Source organism: Enhydra lutris, unplaced genomic scaffold (genome assembly GCF_002288905.1).
Source record: "Enhydra lutris kenyoni isolate GAN:26980312 unplaced genomic scaffold, ASM228890v2 scaffoldscaffold46, whole genome shotgun sequence".
NCBI lineage: Eukaryota > Metazoa > Chordata > Mammalia > Carnivora > Mustelidae > Enhydra > Enhydra lutris.
In genome coordinates this window covers 8,024,428-8,046,898 of record NW_019154130.1, presented here as the reverse complement: position 1 = coordinate 8,046,898, position 22,471 = coordinate 8,024,428, and the positions used below count along the sequence as shown (strand labels likewise).

Below are 22,471 nucleotides of genomic sequence, written 5' to 3'. Positions count from 1 at the left end.
AAATCTAATTTTTAAAAAAAGCAAAAACAATAACCTTTAATAAGAAGCAATGAGAAGGGGCGCCTGGGTGGCTCAGTGGGTTAAAGCCACTGCCTTCGGCTCAGGTCATGATCCCAGGGTCCTGGGATCGAGCCCCACATCGGGCTCTCTGCACAGTGGGGAGCCTGCTTCCCTTCCTCTCTCTCTGCCTGCCTCTCTGCCTACTTGTGATCTCTCTGTCAAATAAATAAATAAAATCTTAAAAAAAAAAAAAAGAAGAAGAAGCCATGAGAAAAATCTTCATGTACATGGGTATGGAAAGACCTCTTAGGAACAAAATCACCAACCATTTAAAAAAAAAAAAGTGGGTGAGGGGTGCCTGGGTGGCTCAGTCGGTTAAGTATCCAAATCTTATTTTCAGCTCAGGTCATGATTTCAGGGTTGTGAGATCAAGCCCTATGTCAGGCTCCATACCGGACACAGAGCCTACTTGGGATTCTCCCTCTCCCTCTCATCCTTTGCTCTTTCCCTCTCTCTCTCAAAAAAAAAAAAAAAAAGGATGAATTGGATTTGATCAAAATCCAATTTTGATTTGCCGCTCTGCCTGCCACTCCCCCCGTTTGTGCTCTCTCCCTGACAAATAAATAAATAAAATCTTCCAAGAAAGTAAGGAAATGGAGAAGGAGGCCACCAGCCAAAGAATGCAACTGCCTCTTGAAGCTGGAAAAGGCAAGAAAATGGATTCCCCCCAGAGATTTCAGAAGAACACAGTCCTGACAAGACCTTGAACCATTTCAGACTTCTAACCTCTGAAACTGTGAGGAAATAAATGTGTTCCTTAAGGCACTAAGTTTGTGGCAATTCATCACAACAGCAATAAAAAGTAATACATAAACACAACAAAGAACTTGTATCTAGAAAATAATAACTTCTTATACCTCACAATTATAAAACCAAAAATGGGCATGTAAGATTTATATCTATACTTCATGGGTTATTGTAGAAAATGTTGTACCCATATTTCACAGTAGAATATCTAATAAACACATGAAAAAATACAGAACAGTAACCATTAAGAAAACGTTAAAATTAAATCCATAATGAAATAATACTATGGACTTGCCAGAAGGACTAAGATTATATATACTAACGAACATGAACTGACCATAAGAACATGAAGAAAGTGGAACTCTTATATATTACTGGGGAATAGGTAAAATGGTACAACCATTTTGGAAAAGATGTCCCCCAAAACTTGTAAATGAACGTTCCTAGCAGCTTTATTCATAACAGCCAAAAACAGAAAACCCAAAATGGCCATCAGTCAATGAATGGAAAAACAAACATGGTTTAGTCCTCTATAATAGAACACTACTTAACAACAAAAAAGAACTAACTGGTGATATATGCAGCAACGTGGATGAATTTCAAACACATGTTGAGCAAAAGAAGTAAAACAATAGGTAAGGGCGCCTGCGTGGCTCAATGGGTTAAGCCTCTGCCTTCGGCTCAGGTCATGATCTCAGGGTCCTGGGACTGAGTCCCACATCGGGCTCTCTGCTTAGCACAGAGCCTGCTTCCCCCTCTCTCTGCCTGCCTCTGCCTGCTTGTGATCTCTGTCTCTCTGTCGAATAAATAAATAAAATCTCTAAAAACAAAAAAACAAAATATAATAGGTACATGAGTTCCATTCATATGAATTTCTACAACAGGCAAAACTAAGCCATAAGGACAGAAAGTAGATCAGTGGTCACCTGGGGCAGACTGACTGCAAAGATACATAAGAGCTCCCGACATGATGGAAATGTTTCATACCTTGATTATGGTGGTGACCATGCAAGAGTATCTGTTTGTCAAAAGTCATCAAACTACACTTAAAGTAGGAGTATTACATTGTACACAAATTTTACCTTGTTTTTAAAAGAAGCTGATTTTAAAATAAATGCCTGCACCTAATTAAGCAGACTGTTGGTTTCCGAAACTGAGCCCTCCCCTTCCCACTGGGTAATACATGCCCGCTTGTGCTGTCAAAGAGAACATGCCTACAGACAGCCCAGTGATATATCCTGTGGCAGAAAGAGCAAATGCTTACCTGAGGTGCAACATAATAAGGGGTGAACTGGGGTGTCATCAAGTCACCTTGGTCAATTTTGGCAAATCCAAAGTCACACAACTTCACTGGGGCATCCTGTAATAAAATAAATGGGAGTCATTTCTCCAGAATCCTCAATAAACACTAGTGGAAAATCCAGGTGGAAGACAGGTTACCTTGAGCTCTCTTTCACAAGTTTCTGGCTGACTCTCAAGCCTATGAATAGCATGTCCTCACATCTGAAGAAATGATTCAGACTGAGGAATTTTTCTTACTATCACAGAGGTAAAGAATTTCTCCCCGCCCACAGTTGGCTTTGTTTCATGACTGGTATATGCAGTACTAAAATCAAGATCTTAGCCAACTGTCCCCTGACTCTATCTACTGGTCCATCGTCTCCCATCCAGGGTGCGATTTCACTTTTAGCATCAGCTTCAAGACTCCCAGAGCAACTTATTTGTTGGAACATGATACACGGGGCAGAGGGTGAGACTGGAGAGAAAAAAACACCTTAACAGCATTAACAAACAGCAAATACAACTGTTATATTTCAAGGTAATATTTGACATCTTACAGACTCCTGCCCCTCTCCAAAGCACCTCCAAATCATATCTAAAACCTAAAGTCTTACAAATGCATATCAGTACCATCCAACATCAATGCCAGGGGTATAGCAGAATGTCTCTGAGCCTCCAGCAAGGAAACAAGTGGGGAAAGTAAGCTGCTGGAAGCACTTTGGCTTCAAGCCTCTTCACCATGGATTCAGAGAACTCTGAATCTACACCTACCCACCCATTCCCAAACGGTGTTGAGAGTGGCAGCGCTAAAATGCAGAAAAATAAGTCATCTCACCAACGAGTTATCCTTGAAGAGCAGATTTTCAGGCTTGAGGTCTCTGTGAGCAATGTTTAACAAGTGACAGTGCCGTAGAGCCAAAGCTATCTGGAAAAGGACATAATGGAGCAACCATATCTTAGAAAAGATAGCTCTTTAATACCCCTGGCTTAGCGAACTCAGGATATTAAAAAAAAAAAAAAAAATCCTTAATTAAGTCCATTCAGACTGTGGTTGGTTTTCAATTTTACAGCAGAAATTAAGTAAGACTTTGGGTACCAAGAAACAGAAATGAATTCAGCTTAGTTTAGCTGCAACCTGTATTTCATTAAACAAAATAAGTAAATAAATAAAACAGTAAAACACTTCTTTGTCCAAGTAAACTGATGGTTAAATCCTGTACGAAATGGGAAGGATGAAATGCTTCCAATTCCACTCCTCTGAGATGCAACCAGCACGGCAGAGTAAACTCTGTGCCAGGCAGTCTTCAGCAGGCCTGGGCTCCCCCAGTGAGGCAGCGGGCACTGACAGCTGGCTCCGGCGAGAACCGCACTGTCCGGGGGCTCAACTCCAGGCTCTGCCTTCAAGAAAAATGGAGAGCCGCTAACTGCGTATTTTCCCACCTGACGGTCCAGTTTGCTCATCTCATTTGCTGAAATGAAATGTCACCTGTGTAGGTGGGTTGGAAGGGTTTTTGTTTTATACGAGATTCTCAGAGTACATCCTAATACTCCAAACTTTGAAAAATACAAGATGGAACTGTTAAAATTAAATAGAACAAATTCTACCTGTTCTTCAACTCTCAGTATGGAATTGTCTTGGCATTCCAAATATCAGCTCCTTCCTCCCAGAAAGGAGTTGTCAAAAAAATGCCTGAGGCTCCTGCACACTGACAGGGCTCACAGCCAATGGGCTACCTGAAGGGCAAGTCCTCCACTAACACCATAAGGGGCTCCTGCCCAGTGAGCAGACTTTAATAGGAATTCTTGCTTTAAGGGAGAGAAAAATGCTTGAGGCTCATGGAAAATTTGGAAGAATTTTGTATTTAGAACAAACTGAGCTCTGATTTCTTCTTTTTGCCTTGCTTGCTTAGCTTGAAGATAACGCTTGTGCAGTTAGCTTTTCACCTCCTCAAGAGGTTATTTCCAGTTAGATTCCTAGTACCATTTGTGACATAAATCATTTTTCTAGCAATAAAATGTGATGTCAAAATAGAGAGACTATAATCAGGAATAACCCAGAATTACAAAGACCTTAGAATTCTATTAAAATCTGATGAGGTGACTCATAAGCAAAAAAAATCTTGTATACAGTTGTCCCAGAAGATATTTTTATCCCAATCTTTCAGGTGTTATCAGTAGCAATTTATCTCAAAGTCCAACAGTGCTTGGACACTATGTACTCAAAGATATCTACAGTCTACACAGGAATTAAAAGATTACCTTCCTTTCAGAGTTTATTTAAGTTTTATAATAGGCAAGCAATTGACAACCACTTAAAAATACAGCCCCCCCCCACCAAGGCATATAAGGGGTCACATTTCTCCTGTCAAAGCATCTTTTCTGATTACATAACAAAGCAGGCAATGAGAGATCAAATAGAGCTTTTCTTCAAGCTTTCTTTTATTCCCCCCAATGAAATTGTGCTTGTTAACCAACGCTGTTGGCAGTTTGATTGGTACCCGGGGTTAACTTGCCTGCTTTGTTACTTGGCTGGCTTGCTTCTCTGTAAAGTGCCGGTGCTGGCTGATTCTGTGAAATAGCTCTCCCCCTTCCATCATCTCCATTACAATTAAGAGTCGAGCCCTGTTTGAAAGCATTTGATTTTGTTAAGTTTAAAAAAAAAAAAAAAAACTGAAACATCAAATAGCTAACCTAAAGATACCTCATCTACAAAGTGTGCAACTACTTTCTAAGTCTAGCCCTACCATGCCCCTTGGAGTTGGACCCCTTGTCACTATCAACCGCACACTACAGATAAGGAATATCCTTCACCTAAAATTTTCTAGGAAGCTAAAATGAGAGTAAAATCATTAAGTTCTGAAGACAATGATCCTTTTGAAGATACTGTACTTAACTTGTTATTACTAGATATTAAGGGGAGGGGGGAGTGATCCTTTAAGTGACATGTTTTTAATATTGTATTTAGGGCACCTAGATGGAAAGAGTATTGAAAATAGAATACGACTTTGTGTAGGACATGAATTTCAACTTGGCTGGTGTTGGGCTACCCTGGTTATTCACTCTCATTCTGTGTCTGTGTCTCTGTCTATGTGTGTCTCTCTACACTCCTTCTCCCCACTATGCTAGTTTTCCATGTGACCCACAGCATACCCAGCAAGACAGCTGCTGGACAGGGTTACACAGGTACTAAAGAAAAGCAAAAATTCTCATGTTGTAAAAAAAAAAAAAAAAAAAAAAGAAATCGGAACTCTGGTTACCATTCATTCTTTGATATAAATGCATCCAGCTTCTATCCAAATGCTTTCACCAACAGAGCACAGTTGTGAGACATAGTTATAATTTCCCATTTGTTTTTACAAATCCATCTTCTTTCTCCACCTGGAAGACTCCTACCCACGCCCTTCAAGTCCTAGCCACGACATATACACTCTGTGAGATACCTCACCTCCCCAGCCTATAGTCACAGCAGCTCTCTTCTCCTTTATAAGCTCAAAATATCTTATGGAGGCCTCTTCTTGGTGCCTATTACATTGCTATGATGATAGGTTTATATCTCGGTCCCCAGTAGAAATCATACCTTATTTAACTTTGAATTCCCTGGAAGACACTCAGAATGCCACCCAGTGGGCTTGCCAAACATTTGGCGGCTAAAAGAATAATGTTGATTTCTTCCTTTAAAAAGAATGTCAGACTAAGCAATAAGGGCTTGTTGCCATAGCAACTCTAAGCCAGTGCCTAGTATTATCTGGTCCCCTTTCACTAATTTGAAATAGAATCTGTTTTAATTCCACACTACATACCTTTTTTTTTTTTTTTTTTAAGAGGAAGGAATCACAATAATCAGGGGGTACCAGAGAGTGGATGGGGCAGAGATGAAACAAGACTGGCAATGAGTTGGTAACTGCTGAAGCTGGGTGATGGCTACCTGGGGATTCATTATACAATTCTGTCTGCTTTTACAAATGTTTGAAGATTTCCAAAATAAAAGAAGAGAAGAGAGAAAGAGGGAGGGAAGCAGGCAGGCAGGGAGGAAGGAGGGAGGGAGAGAAAGGGGAGGGCAGAAAAAAACAGCACAATAGAGAAGAAAACCCCACTATACCTTGGTCTACATGTAAAGAGGAGGACATGTGATGATCACCACCATGCGGTCTTACCTGGGGCTGGACTCATGAGGAAACTGTACACTGTTAGCAAACACTTCAATAATTTGAACTATATTTGGGTGTGTGGCACACATCATGTGCAGACGTACCTTAAAGAGAACAGAGGAAACATACCACCTCACCAACAGATTTACTTTCTGCTGCCCCATTTATTAGCAAATGAAAATCTGGCAAATAACTTATTTTGTTTCAGAAATTATTCATATATCTCTAAGCAAAAGAATACATCGTCCACTGCACATGTTACTAGTATGTCTTCACCACACCCAGATGACTTAAAACAAATGTGTATTTTTTAGAACTAGAAACACATCCTCACAGCCCTCCTGCAGCACACTTACAAGACACTAGTCGCCATTCTCTACTCTTCAAGGATTTTGTCCAATAAGTACAAGTTGAGGTAAACCTGAATACTTCAGGGTATAAGAACCACATTAATTGAAAAAGAACAAGAGGTAGTTCAAAGAAGTAAAGACTGACAACCTTTGGGACCACTTTGTAATGATAACAGGAATAGGAAAAAGGGGTAAATGTGGATATAAAATTCTTTGTGCATCTCTGTATTCCCTCCAGGAAGCTGCCTTACTTGTAAAAAGAATACTTCATAGGCACTTCAAATATTTAGGCAAACCAAGGCAATAAAGGGTCGTACCTCATTTCTAGCTTTTGGACGATCAAAAAGAATTTTCAGTGCAAACCGTTCTTGAGTAGATTTCTTTACACAGACTCTAGATTTGGAGGAAAAAAATTCAATCAGAAATCATCTATGTTACACTGAAAACTAATTTAATAAGTTCGTTCTTTTAGAATTGTACTTCTAATCAAGAATATATCTGGGTGCATCCAAACTTGCCCTGAGGGCTAGCAGGTGGAGAGGCAGAAAAGCCATTTCACCTTCCTGGCATAGGCCTCAGCTCCTGAGCCATGTGGAAGCAAACTGAGGACAGCCAAGGAAGGAATGGCCAAGGATGGCCTCTGCCAGCTAAAGGAAACTCTCATGGTAGCTCCATAGTCTGAATATCCTTTTCTTTCTTTATGAGAGAGAGAGAGAGGGAGAATAGGGGTTGGGGCAGAGGGAGAAGGAGAGAATCTTAAGCAGTCTCCACATCTAGGGTGACCCCAACACAGGGCTCGATCTCACAACCCTGAGATCATGACCTAAGCCAAAATCAAGAGTCAAACACTTAACCAACTGAGTTGCCCAGGTGCCCCAGTCTCATACCATAAATGATTCTATGTTACAGATCATGTGAATCAGTCATTTAAATATATTTCTAAATGGATGAGGAAAAGTCTTACATAAATACCTCCACTTGTTAAATTAAAGCTATTTCACAAATCTGGCACACCTGATGTTCTAAAGTATGATGTATGTCAAAAGGCCCTTTGCAGAGTAATTCTGCCATAGTTTGCACGTGGGTCTCTTACCTAACTGGACCACTAATTCCAGCTCCCAGCTTCTGAGTCCAATTGATATTGTATTCCTCTAAAATGGAGGTTTCCTATTAAAATAGAAAAGGGAGGGGCAGACAATGATTCTCCAATTAAAAAGCTGAATAATTGAGTAGGGTGGAACAGGTAACCTTATCACTCAGAATCTCATTTTCCTTCTTTCTTTCTTTTTCTAAAGATTTATTTATTTGACAGAAAGAGATCACAAGAAGGCAGAGAGGCAGATGGAGAGGGAGGAGGAAGCAGGCTCCCTGCTGAGCAGAGAGCCCGATGCGGGGCTCGATCCCAGGATCCTGAGATCGTGACCTGAGCCAAAGGCAGAGGCTTAACCCACTGAGCCACCCAGGCACCCCAGTATCTCATTTTCTAAGAGAAACTGATAAGCAGTGCTTTGCGTTCTTTTGGCTTTATAATTAGGTATTTTTTCTAAATGACTAAGTCAGGCACCATTTTCCAGCAAAAAAGAAAGCAAACACTTTTGGGTAAGAAGAAATTCTTCAGCTCACCCACAAGATACTCAATGTTTTTCAGGGGTTGGGGGAGTGTGAGAGGAAGATAATCTTTCAAAATGCTTCACTGCTGAATATTCAATTGCTAAAATGAAAGGGTCAGTGAATTTTCTGAAGTTCCAGAAAGACTGCTCTGACACAGGCTTCTATGATATAGAAGGCCTATATCCTTGAAGAAGTTGATCAAATTGTTGAAATAACTAAATAAATTGAGACTTTTAAAAGTTCAAATAAGGTAGTAGTGACTATAATAGTAAATTCATCTAATTTTTAACAGCATCATCTTCAGTACAAAAATACTGTCATATTCACTGTGTAACTACTTTTTTCCTACTACTACTACTACTACTACTACTACTTTTTTCAGTTGTTTTATTTAGTTTTAATAGCTTTCAATAGTTCCCGATACAGCCTCTATGATTTAGTGAAAGTTTTTATGGAATTCTTGTCTAATCACTATATGTTGAGCTTCTGTTGCCATAGGCTTTCAGGCATGAAAGCCATATATTTAAGTTATGGTAGGCTAAAATTCATTTTTCAGGGTTCCACAGGAAGAAAAGGAAACCAACGGAGACCTTGAGAAATCAGGCTGTAACTCATGAGATTTTCAAACTGTTTTGTTGCAATGAGAATCTAATAGAATCCCGATTCCCAGTATACGGGAACAGGATATCTGTCCATATAACACACACTCGTTGAGCAGTTGGTGTGTGTGCCACACACGAGGCTAAGTTCAGAGATAAAAAACAGAGCTTCTGGGGTGCCTGGGTGGCTCAGTGGGTTAAATCCTCTGCCTTCGGCTCGGGTCATGATCTCAGGGTCCTGGGATCAAGCCCCACATCGGGCTCTCTGCTCAGCGGGGAGCCTGCTTCCTCCTCTCTCTCTGCCTGCCTCTCTGCCAACTTGTGATCTCTGTCTGTCAAATAAATAAATAAAATCTTTAAAAAAAAAAAAAAAACAGAGCTTCTGCCCAATTAATATGCAAGTCTACAAAATAAGCTCACCGGGGCGCCTGGGTGGCTCAGTGGCTTAAGCCTTTGCCTTCCGCTCGGGTCATGATCTCAGGGTCCTGGGAAGGAGCCCCACATCGGGCTCTCTGCTCAGCGGGGAGCCTGCTTCTCCCCCCCCCACTCTGCCTGCCTCTCTGCCTGCTTGTGATCTCTCCCTGTCAAATAAATAAATAAAATCTTAAAAAAAAAAAAAAGCTTGCAATAGTCATCTCCACTTTTCTGCTGTCCAGTTCTTGATAAAGGTTCTCATCATATAATAAATGCTCAATAACTGTGTAATATGAGACTAGAAAGGTAGACTAAAGCTGGATGATAGAGGGATATTGATTTGGGAAAGATCAGTTACATCATTACACAACCTCGGTTCTAAAAAACTTTGGGGTTAAGGAGCTTGTCAAGGTGACACAGTGAGTTACAGGGACTAATAAGACTAGAATCTATGGCTTTGGCCTCTTCCCTAGCTTCATTCCAGCTATCAAAGTTAAGTGCCTTACACTGAAGATTAGGGACAGATCTTGCCCAATCAGGGAGGTCCCAGGCTCTGTTCCCAGTCACCACCTCCTAAAAGAATTCAAACCTACCCATTTAACTTGCCTATCTCCTTTGTGTTTCTACCGCATGGCCTTTAGAAGTGTTTGAGAAGACAAGGAGGAATACAGGATGGGGAACGAGGGAGTTGAGAGCATAGTCTAAGCTTCATGGTGGAATAAAACCATTTGCTATACCCCTCCTTTTCCTCAACTCTAATGAAAACATACACTCAGAGGAAATTTCATGGAAAAGAGATTTGTTCCATGGAATTATTGGACTGTTCAAAGGACTGTTCATTCGCCCAGTTGCTAAGAAATAACATTAGACCAAATTCTTCACTGTGCTGGTGCTTATTCAGATGGTACTCTGCCTGATACACAGCCAAAACTGTTCAGATTGTAGAGGCTCTGATGAGGCTCTGACAGGAGGTTTAGCACTTGACATTATAGAAGGTAAGAGAGGCACTACCAGGCCTCTCTACAGCCCTGATTTCTGAACTCTGTTTTCCTGACACCTCTTGTCCTCTTTGGGAGGTTTCGTTCCTGCACCTCTGTGGACGGTGCCAAAAACACTAACCAGTCTAAGCCCTCAAGAAGCCTGGCTGGGGAAGAGATGCGACACTCATCTGTGAACTCTTCTATGTGTAGATGGCCTATTTTCTCACATATTTTAATGACAAGGAGAATATAGGAGGGCATGGGTCAATTAAAACCCTTCACTGAAGTAAATTATGGACTACTTCAAAGGCATCAATGACAAACACCCTGATTGAATTCTGCTAAAGAAATATATATACTGCCTTAAGTTAATAGGAATATAGATACATAGAATAAAGTAATCCTTCAGAATCCTTCTAGACCAAGGGTCAGGAAACCACAATCCACAGGCAAATCTATCCATTGTCTATTTTTGTAAATAAGAAACAAAATATATTTGTGACAGATATAAAAATAATGATATAGTAAAAAAGTTAACATTTACTGGATTAAAAAAAAAATCCAACCATAGCTGTCTATAAGAGATATACTTTGGAATCAGAGAAGCAAACAAGTTAAAAATAAAAGGATTTAAATGATTATGCTGAATAGACCGGGTATCCATATACAAGCAAAAGAACAAAGTTGGAAACTTAACCCCATACACAAAAGCTCAAAATGGATCAAAGACCTTAATATAAGACCTAAAACAATAAAATTCTTAGGAAAAAACATACGACATGAGTTTTGTAACATTGTATTTGGCAATGATTTCTTGGATAAGACACCAAAGGAACAGGCAACAAAAGGAAAACTAGACAAGATGAACATGAAAACTTAAAATTTTGTGCATCATAAAACACTATTAACAGAGTAAGAAAGGCAACCCACATAGTGGAAGAAAATATCACAGATCAAGTACCTGATAAGGGATTAATATCCAGAATATACAAGAATTCCTAAAACTCAAAAACAACCTGATTCAAAAAATGGGCTGAAAACTTGAGTAGACATTTTCCCAAAGATACACAGATGGCCAATAAACACAGGAAAAGGTGCTCAGAATCACCAGTCATGAAGAAATACAAATAAAAACTTCAATGAGATAAAACCTCACACCTGTTAGGATAGCTACTATCCAAAAACAAAGAAATAGAGGTGCCTGAGTGGGTCTGTTGGCTAAGCGTCAGACTCTTGATCTCAGCACAGGTCTTAATCTCAGGGTTTTGAGTTCAAGCTCCATGGTGAGTGTGGAGACTACTTAAAAAGCAAACAAAGTAACAAGTGTTGGTGAAGATATGGAGAAACTGGAACCCTTGTGCACTGCTGGTGGGAATGTACAATGGTACATTTCCAATGTCATGAAAAACAAAATGGCAGTTCCTCAAAAAAAATTAAAAACAGAATTACCATGTGATCCAACAATTCCACTTCTGCGTATATACCCAAAAGAACTAAAAAAAGAGTCTTCAAGAGATATTTGTATATCCATGTTCATAACAACTATTCATAATAGCTAAAACATGGAAAGGACTTAAATGTCTATATACATATGATGGAATATCACTCAGCCTTAAAAAGAAAGGAAATTCACAAATATGCTACAATATGGATGCACCATGAGAATATTATGCTAAGTGAAATAAGCCAGTCACAAAAAGACAAATACTGTATAATTCCATTTTTCTGAGGTGCTTAGAGTAGTCAATATAGTCAATATAGTCAATAGAGATGGAAAGTAGAATGGTGGTTGGTAGACGCTGGGGGAAGGAGGCAGAGGAGTTACTATTTAATAGGTACAGAGTTTCAGCTTTACAAGATCAAAAGAATTATACAGATGGATGGTGGTGATGGTCACACATTATATATATATTTAATACCAGTGAAGCGTACATTTAAAAATAGTTAAGATGATAAATTTTATGTTATGAGTAATTTTATTACAATTTTTAAAAAAGATTTTATTTATTTATTTGACAGAGAGAGAGCACGCACAAGCAGGGGGAACAGCAGGCAGAGGGAGAAGCAAGTCCCCGCTGAGCAAGGAGTCCGATGTAGGACTCGACCCCAGATCCCTGGAATCATGACCTGAGCCGAAGGCAGATGCTTAACCGACTGCCAGGCACCCCTTTTTACAACTTTTTAATGGAGAAAAAAGTAAAAGGATGGAAAAAAATATACCATGAATAACCGTAAGAGAACTGAAGGAGCCATACAGACAATAAACAAAATAGAGGTTAATAAAGAGGCACTTTTTATAAGGATGAAAAGGTCAATTCAACAGGAAGATATGATGATTATAAACATTTATGCAACCACCTAACAACAGAGTCCAAAAATATATGAAGCAAAAATTGAGAGAATATAGGAGGAAAATAGACAATTCAAAAATCAATAATAGAAAAGCTAAACAGAAAACCATCAAGATGTGGAGGATAACACTGTCAACCAACTTGACCTGACATCTATAGAACACTGCATCCAACAACAGGAGAATATATGTTCTTCCCAAGCACACATGGAATATTCTTCAGGATAAAGCATATGCTGAACCATAGTCTCAGTAAATTTTTACAAACTTAAAACATATAAAGTTCTTCAACCATAACAGACTTAAGCTATAAATCAATTAAGCTAGAAATCAACAAAAATTTTAAAATTATATAATACTACTAAATAATCAATGGGTCAAAAAAGAAACAGAGAAATTGGGAAATATTTTGCTCTTGGGGCACCTGGGTGGCTCAGTCATTGAGCGTCTGGCTTCAGCCCAGGTCATGATCCCATGACCCTGAGATGGAGCCCCACATCGCAAGGAACCTGCTTCTCCCTTTCCCACTCCTCCTGCTCGTGCTTCCTCTCTAGTTGTCTCTCTCTGTCAAATAAAAAAATAAAATCTTTAAAAAAGAAGTTTTGATCTGAATGAATAAAACCCCCCTTATCTGTGGGGTTTCATTCCAAGAATCCCAGGGAATGCCTGAAATCAAAGCTAGTGCCAAATCCCATATATATATATTATGTTTTTCCTATCATACATATCTATGATAGAGTTTAATAATTTAGCTTATATAACTTAACATTATAAATTATAATTTATAAATTAGGCATGGTAAGAGGCTAACAATAATTAGTAATAAAATAGAACAACTGTAACAATAATCTGTAATAAAATTTATGTGAATGTGACCTCTCTCTCACACACAAATATCTTTTTGTACCACACTCACTCTTCCTCTTCTTGTGATGGTGAGATAATAAAGTGCCTATGTGATGAGACGAAGTGAGGTAAATGACGTATGTGACAAGGCATTAGACTACTAATGACCTTCTGATGGCTCAGAAGAACTGTCTGCTTCCAGACCATGGCTGACCATGGGTAACTAAAACCATGGAAAGCAAAACCATGGCTCTGAGGGGACTATATGCTAAAATTTATGATGTGCAGGTAAAGTGGTGTTTAGTGTAAATTTACAGCTCTAAATCCCTAAGTTAAAAAGATTACAAATCGGGGACTCCTGGGTGGCTCAGTTGGTTAAGCAGCTGCCTTCGGCTCAGGTCATGATCCCAGTGTCCTGGGATCGAGTCCCACATCGGGCTCCTTGCTTGTTGGGGAGCCTGCTTCTCCCTCTGCCTCTGCCTGCCATTCTGTCTGCCTGTGCTCGCTCTCTCTCCCTCTCTCTCTCTGACAGATAAATAGATAAAAATCTAAAAAAAAAAAAAAAAAGATTACAAATCAATAACCTAAGCTTCCACCTTGAAAAACTAGAGAAAAAGAAATACACTCAAAGCAAACAGAAATAATAAAAACTAGGGTAGAAATTAAAACAGAAGACTGAAAATTCAAAGCCAAAAGTTGATTCTTCAAGATGACAAAATTAACAAACCTTCAGCTAGACTGAAGAGAGAAAAAAACACAAGTTGTTAATATTAGAAATGAAAGAGGGGGCATCACAATAGACTTTACAGGAATCAAAGCATTATAAAGGATCACCATTAACAATTTTATGCCAGGAAACTAGACCACTAGATGAAATGGATAAATTCTAGAAAGACATAAATTACTAAAACTCACTCAGGAAGAAATAGAAAACCTGAATACATCTGTAACAAGAAACTGAATTAATAACAACAATAAAAATCTTCCCACAAAGCAAAGACTTGACCCACAGTTTTGGTGGTAAATTCTACTAAATCATTTAAAGTGCAGTTTCTCATCTCAGCATCACTGACATTTTGAAGCAGGTACTTCTTTGTTGTTAGATTGTCCTGTGCATTATTAAGATGTTCAGGAGCATTCCTGGCCTCTACCTGCTAAATGCCAAAAGCATCCCCCACCTGCATTGAATAATTATAATGTCTCCAGACACTACCAAATGTCTTATGAAGGACAAAAATTGCCCCCTATTGAGAACTATTGATTTGATGAAATAATACCAAACCTCCACACAAATTCTTCCAGAAAATAAAGAAGGATATACTTCCCAAGTCATTCTGAGTCACGTATTACCCTCATACCAAAGCTAGACAAAGGCATCAGAAGAAAACTAGAAACCTATATCTCTCATGAATACAGATACAAAAATCCTCAGCAAAATTATGAGCAAACTGAATACAGAAACATATAAGAATAATTTTACATCAGCCTAAGTAGGGTTTATACCAAGAATGAAAGATTGGATTAATATCTGAAAATCGGTTAATGTTACTATATACCACATTAAGAGTAAAGAACAAAAACTGTATGATCAACTCAACAGGTGAAGAAAAAGCATTTAACAAAAATTCAATACCTATTCCTGATAAAAACTCTCAGCAAACAAGAACAGAAGGAAACTCCTCAATTGGACAAAGGACATCTACAAAACCACTTACTCAGTGATAAGTCTTTAATGCTTTCCCCCTGAGATCAGGAATAAGGCAAGATGTCCACTTTTGCCACTTTCATTCAACATTGTACCTGAGGTTCTACCCATGGCATAAGGCAAGAAAACAAAATTAAGAGCATACATCCTGTAAAGGAAGAAGTAAAATGGTATTTATTTGCTGAAAACATGATTTTTATATGTAGAAAATCCTAAAGAACCTACAAAACAACAACAACAAAAATCTAGAACTTAGCAAATATGATAAGGATGCAAAACACATTATCAAAATACAGGAATGAACTATATTTTTATACATTATTGATTTTATACAATCCAAATGAAATTAAACAATTCTAAATAGCATCATAACAAAATATTAGGAATAAATTTATTAAAGAGTGTAAGATCCATACACTGAAAACTACAAATACATTGCTAAGAGAAACAGGAGAAGCCCTAATGAAATAGAGAGCTATACCATGTTCATGGATTAGAAGACAATATCGTTAAGATGGCAACTGTCCCAAACTGACCTACAGATTCAATGGAACCTCTGTCAAAATCCCAGCACTCTTTTTGTAAAAACAGAGAAGATGATTCTAAATTTTATCTGGAAATACAAAGAACCTGAAGAGGCAACTTAATTTTGAAAAAGAGAAACCAAGTTTGTTCTCATACTACCCAATTTTGGAAATTTTACTATAAAGCTTCAGTAATCAAATTAAGTATGCTACTAGCATAAGGATAGTCCTATCGATCAAGAACAGAACAGAGAATCCAGAAATAAACTCACACACTGATGATAAACTGATTCTTGAAAAAGGTAATACATAGTAATTCTATAGGCAAATGACAGTGTTTTGAACAAACTGTCCTGGAACAACTGGATATCCATATTAAAGACAAACAAACAAAACTTCAGACCTTCATGTAACACCACACATAATAGTTAATTCCAAGTGGATATTAGACCTAAAGAAACAACTAAAAACGGCAAAATTTCTAGAAGAAAATGTAATTGAAAAGTCTTGTAACCTAGGCTAGGCAAAGATTTCTTAGTTATGACACCATAAGCACAATCCATAAAAGAAAAAGAAAAAAAGATAAACTGGACTTCATCAAAATTAAAAACCATTAAAAGTGAAAAGATAAGCCACAGACTGGGAAAAATATTTGCAGATCATGTCTCTGATAAATCACTTTTATTCAGAGTTTAGAGAGAACTCTTCTAACTCAATAATAAGAAAAGCAGCTCAATTTAAAAATGAATAAAAGATTTTAATACAATTAAATACCAAGAAAAAAATACGTGAATGCCAAACATATGAAAAGATGCTCAATAGCATTAGAATTAGTTTTTACTCAGAGCATGTAAAGAACTCTTACAACTCAGTAAGATGACAAATAACCCAATTTAAATATGGGCAAATGATCTGAATAGACATTTCACCAGAAAAGATACACACAGGGCGCCTGGATGGCTCAGTGGGTTAAGCCTCTGCCTTTGGCTCAGGTCATGATCTCTGGGTCCTGTGATCGAGTTCTACATCGGGCTCTCTGCTCAGCAGGGAGCCTGCTTCCCCGCCCCCCCACTCTATCTCTGCCTGCCACTCTGCCTACTTTTGATCTCTGTCAAATAAACAAATAAAATCTTAAAAAAAAAAAAAAAAAGAAAAGAAAAGATACATAAATGGCAAACAAGCACATGAAAAGCTGACCAGCAATATTAGTCATTAGTGTCAGGCGAACGTGATAACCACTACACTATGGAAACAATCATTTGTGAAATGCACATTAAAACCACAATCAGAACAACTACACAACCACTAGGATGGCTAAAATGGAAAGACTAACAATACCAAATATTTGTCAGGAGGGAAACAAAAATAAAAACAAAGACAAAAACAAAAAACAAAAAAGGCCCCTCAAACACTACTGGTAGGAATGAATAATGGTAAAGCTACTCTGGAAAAGTTTTGCAGTTTCTTAAAAAGTTAAGCATTGGGGCACCTGGGTGGCTCAGTGGGTTAAGCCGCTGCCTTCAGCTCGGGTGGTGATCTCAGGGTCCGGGGATCGAATCCCGCATCGGGCTCTCTGCTCAGCGGGGAGCCTGCTTCCCTCTCTCTCTCTCTCTCTCTCTCTCTCTGCCTGCCTCTCTGTCTGCTTGTGATCTCTCTCTGTCAAATAAATAAATAAAATCTTAAAAAAAAAAAAGTTAAGCATAAACTTACTGTACCACCCAGTAATTCCATACCTCGGTATTTACCCAGAAGAAATTAAAACAAGGGGTGCCTGGATGGCTCAGTGGGTTAAGCCTCTGCTTTTGGCTCAGGTCATGATCTCAGGGTCCTGGGATTGAGCCCCGCATCGGGCTCTCTGCTCAGCAGGCAGCCTGCTTCCCCCTCTCTCTCTGCTTGTCTCTCTGCCTACTTGTGATCTCTATCAAATAAATAAAATCTTTTAAAAAAGTAATCAAAACAAATATTTACACAAAAACTTGTATGGGCAAGTTTTATTTATCATTTTGTTCATATTAGCTAAAACTGGAAACTAGAATCTAAATGTCTATCAACTGGGGATGAATAAACAATAAAGATTACGCTACAATAAAAAAAATAAACTCCTAATATATGCACTAAAAAGTATTGTAAGTTAAAGAAGCCAAATACATAAGACTACGTATTCTACAATTCCATTAATTTGGAATTCCTAGAGACAAAACTAGTGGCAGAAAGTGTATCAGTGATTGTCTGGAGTGGGGAGTGGGAGTAGAGGCTGACTACAAAGAGGCAAAAGGAACTTTCTAGGGGGATGGAAATATTGTTTATTTCTTTTAAAGATTTTATCCATTTATTTGAAAGAGGAGAATGCAGGGTTGGCAGCGGGGAGGGGTTTGGGGTGAGGAGGGGAGAGGCAGAGAGAGAGAGGGAGAGAATCCCAAGCAGGCTCTACACCCAGCACGGAGACCAAGGGCGGGCTTGATCTCATAAGCAAGATCATAACCTGAGCCAAAACCGAGTCAGACACCCAACACACTGAACCACCCAGTTGCCCTGGGATGGAAATATTCTAAAACTGGATTGTGATGATTGTGATGATAGTTGCACAACTCTGTAAACTTACTAAAAAGTCTTCAACTACACACTTACATTGAGTGAATTTTATGGTATATAAATTGTACTGCAATTTTTAAAATATTTTTAAAACTAAGGGAATGAATTTTCACTAAATTCATCAAATATTAATAACTCTGCCATATACGGGGTGCCTGGATGGCTTAGTTGGTTAAGCGTCTGCCTTCGGCTCAGGTCATGACCCCGGAGTCCTAGGATCCAGCCCGGCATCAGACTCCTTGGTCAGCGGGAAGCCTGCTTCTCCCTTTCCCACTCAACTTGCTTGCGTTCCCTCTCTTGCTGTGTCTCTGTCGAATAAATAAATAAAATCTTAAAAAAAAAAAAAAAGAACTCTGCCATATACCAGAGAAGGCAAATACGTAAGCAATCCCTAATTCCAAAATGCTTTCTCCAGGTTTAGCTAAGTGCCTTAGGAATAGTGAGGTCATGGGGCTAGGAGAGAAGAGACAGAAATGAGAAGACAGAGCCTAAGGTTGTTGCCTTGGCCATATCCTAATTATTTTGAAGAGTAACAGGATGAGATGTTAATCAGACTGCTCTTAGATAGACAGCAGAAACTTTTTTCTTGTTTTTTTGTTGTTTTTTTAAGATTTTATTTATTTGTCAGAGAGAGAAAGAGAGACTGAGCAAGCATGGGGAGCAGCAGGTAGAGAGAGAAGCAGGCTCCCTGCTGAGCAAGGAGCCCATCCCAGGACCACGGGATCATGACCGGAGCCAAAGGCAGATGCTTAACCAACCAAGCCACCCAGGTATTCCAGGATGCAGAAGTTTAAATGGTCTGATTAGAGCCCAGGAAAACAGCTTTTCCAGCTAACTACACTGGTCTTAGACTTCACCACTGAGGGACATTCTCAAGAAAGCAAAACAATGAATACAATACAATGGCACAGAGAAGTTTTATTTGATGTGATGCTGGCTTGCTTGCAAGGGAGTATATCCTAGTCAGTACTGGTTGTCAGATCCGGTATTTTCAACTCCACTTATTTGTGTTGGTTGAACACACTCAAACTAGTAGGCAGACTCACCAATGACTGTCAAGTACATGAAGAAAAGCTAAAAAATTTAAGAAAGTCAGACTGGGCAATAGTGACCAAGTGAAGAAATTAAGACTTTCTTAAAATACTCTTTAGTTGCTATGAGCTAACATTCATTAAGTTCCTACTAAATGTTAGGGATTATTGTAAGCACATTTAGATATATTTGTTCATTAAATACTCAAAAACTCTATGAGCTGTGGAGTGTTTTATCTCCTTTCTATGAGTGGGGAAACTAAGGGACAGAGAAGTGAAGTGACTTACTCGAGGACACAGCTAATGAATGGCAAGGCTGAGATTTTAACCCATGAGTTTACCTAGAAAAACAGTGGTAACCACTATATAACATTGCCTCCCCATTTATATATTTATCCATTACAACTGTGTCCCTCTTCTGTTCAAAATTCCCTAGTGTTCCTCTGTACTCAAGGTCGAAGCCAAAGTCCCTACAATGGTCTACAAGCCCCTATGTTCTCTAGCTTTCCATCATCTCCCTAAAACATAATCACTGACCCACTGAGTTCACTTTGCTGTTCCTGGATCACGCAAGACTTATACCTACCTCAGAGCCTTTGTATCTGCTGTTCCTACTTCCTGTCATACTCTTCACTGAGACAGTGGAGAATTGCTTCCTCGTTCCCTTCAGACCTCTACACAAATGTGACCTCCTCAGAGAGGCCTTCCCTGATTACTCTTCCTAAAATAATACCCCCAACCCTTCTCTTAATTATAAGCACCTCGCAATGTTTATTACCTAACTCCACCATCTAGAATATAAGCTCCATGAGAGCAGGGCCATCTGGGAGTGTGGCTTTGCACCACCAGTGCCTAAGACAGCACTTGGCAAAAAACAGACAATACCTGAATTTAAAAATCTGCCATATATGTTTTGAGTCACAACCCAATCATGTAACTTTAGGTAACAATTCATGACCCTGTACCAATAAAATCCAAACCAAAAGAAAAAAATGCAGTCTTTTAGAACCTTTATTTCTATTATTTAAGATTTGCTCTTCCTTAATGTGTATGTGTATATTTCCATGCCTTCTTTAAAAAGTGAAGTTTCTTTGGGAAGACAGATGACTTCTATAAGCTTTGCTATACAAAAAATTATTCAAGTGTGACTTTTTAACTGTGTATTGAAGGGGGAAAATAACCCCAAGTTGCCAATGGATGCCTGTCCTTCAAGGGAAAATGAAATTCTTAAATACACTTATTTAATACTGCAAAATAAGTAGATGATACATATTGAACTTCGGGCTCAATTTACACAAGATTCTAATTTCCTAGCAACAGCTAGATGACTTTCTGACTATTAATACCTCAAAGTTTGCCTATTAAAAAAAAGAGTAAAAAGCACATTTTTTAAAACTTTTCACTTTATTTGGGTCATTTTAGAACACACATATTTGCTTTGTTGTGGTTGTTAACAGAGCAGTAAGTCACAGAACACCATGAGCTCTTCCTCAATAAATTAAATGCTCCCTAGGAGGAGAGGAAAAAGGAAAAGGTGAAGGAACATACGCAAAAGTAAAAACAGTATGTGCCAAAAGACAGATTTTTGTAAGAAGGCGAGCCACCCCGTCTGAAACCGCAGGTTTTGAGGAGGCTGGTTTCAAACAAATGGAGAGCGATGGGTAAAGTCCAACTCTCCAAATACTGTTGTAGATCATCCGGAAACAAATACTGGCGGCACTTGGAGAGTGATCGAAAGTGGAGTAGTAGGGCCCTCTCCTTCCCACTCCTAACAAGTATCTCCACTCCACTCACCTTGCGATTTAGATGAGTACAAATCACATCCCTACTTTAATCAGGGAAGTCAGAGGGAGTCGGACATCCCTCCCTATATATACACAAACCATTCGCCCCAGAGCTGTAAAACGCAGTCCACGGAATCTGGAAAGACAGAAACCCGGAGTCGCTGGCATCTCTCACTCCAAGTTCTCTCCGCTTTCTGAGGCTGAGCCGAGAGGACTGCCACAGGGACAAAGCGGGGAGGAAGGGGGCATCTCCCCCTTACCTTGATGGCTTTCTCCATGTCGCTCTCCTCGGACATGCTCCGTGGGGCCTCTACGGCCGGGAGCGGCGGAGACTGCGCAGCTGCCCGGTCCCACCGTAGACGAGGGAGCACGGGGCTCGGCGTTTGGGCCCCTGGGCCTCGGGGAGACGGGCAGCAGCCGCCCCCAGGGACCGGCGGGGATGAGGGCCCCGGCGCCGGTTCCGCTTCGGTGGGCGGCTCTAGGCTGGCGGCGGCGGCCCCCGGGGACAAGCCTTTGTGCTGGGCCCCGCGCGGCCGCCTCCCGGCTTCATCCCCGGCCGGGGAGGCAAGCTCCCGGGGCAGGGCGAGGCGGGGAGGGTCCCCGTCCGGGGCGCGATGCAGAGGCCTCGCGGGGCCGCCGATTAGGCCTGGGCTCGCCAGGTCCTAATGAGGAACCTGCGCCTCCGTCTCCGCCGCCGGCACCGCTGCGAAGCCGAAGCCGAAGCCGAGGCCGCCGCCACCGCCGCTGCTGCTCCCGATGCCGCTTCAGCGCCACACATCGCCGGGACACCCGCGCCGGGCAGCCCTGCCGGCCGGCCGCCCGCCTGCCGGCTCTGTGTCCCGCCTGAGCTACGGGCCGCCCCTCCTGCCGCCCGACTCCTTTCCCCCACGGCTGCACGCGCTGCTCGCCGCCGTCCGCGGGGGTTTCCGAGTGCCCCCAAATCACGAGGTTGATTTGCAGGCGTCCGCCAGGGCCCCCTCAAGCTGCGCCATACTCAAGACAGGCCCCGGGGCCCTCCGCAGCGCTGGCGTCGCGCTGATTGGCGTAATACGGGGGCGGAGCCACTGGAGAACGCAGCCTGACTGGAGTGGCGTTCGCGCTCCTGGTTTCCTCTCCCGGCGGAGAAAGAGGTTCGTTCCGCCAGAAACAGCCTTCGCGACGGAGCCCGGGCGGGGTGTTTCAACTCCGGATGAAGAAGAGGAAACGGAGGTCCTGGACGGGTCCAGCGGTAAGAGAACAGAACTGTGTATAATTATAGCAGTCATAGTTATATGTTCGGAGGGCTAATTTTACGTGAGGCTCTCTTCCCCCACCAGGTTCTATCCCCGCGTTTACAGGTTACGTAGCGGAGAAGTGGTCAAGTCCGAATTGGAACCCACGTTTGTGCCCCTTCCACTACACCAACTACCTGTCCCAGGACCTTGTACGAGCTGTTGGCAGATCGCCTCT

At 40.6% G+C, this 22,471-nt stretch overlaps 1 protein-coding gene across 6 annotated transcripts in view; it reads right to left on the bottom strand.

Annotated features, from left to right (window-relative positions):
* The window catches only part of LOC111156360 (mitogen-activated protein kinase-activated protein kinase 5), a 36,406-nt gene extending 14,681 nt beyond the window's left edge, over positions 1–21,725 (bottom strand). For 2 of the 6 annotated variants that reach the window (XR_002641196.1, XR_002641195.1), the window contains exons 1-7: positions 21,283–21,721; positions 7,680–7,753; positions 6,904–6,979; positions 6,243–6,340; positions 4,602–4,710; positions 2,924–3,013; positions 2,072–2,167 (exon numbers count right to left, since the gene is read on the bottom strand). Coding sequence is in view for 4 of the 6 variants with exons in the window: in XM_022517156.1 (XP_022372864.1) it covers positions 2,072–2,167; positions 2,924–3,013; positions 4,602–4,710; positions 6,243–6,340; positions 6,904–6,979; positions 7,680–7,753; positions 21,283–21,318 (579 nt within the window). In the remaining 2 variants the exon portion in view is untranslated. Of the gene's footprint in view, positions 1–2,071; positions 2,168–2,923; positions 3,014–4,601; positions 4,711–6,242; positions 6,341–6,903; positions 6,980–7,679; positions 7,754–21,282 lie in introns of all 6 variants that reach the window. The other 4 variants (XM_022517156.1, XM_022517154.1, XM_022517155.1 and 1 more) reach the window with 4 other exon arrangements.
* Between the last annotated feature and the right edge of the window lie 746 nt (positions 21,726–22,471).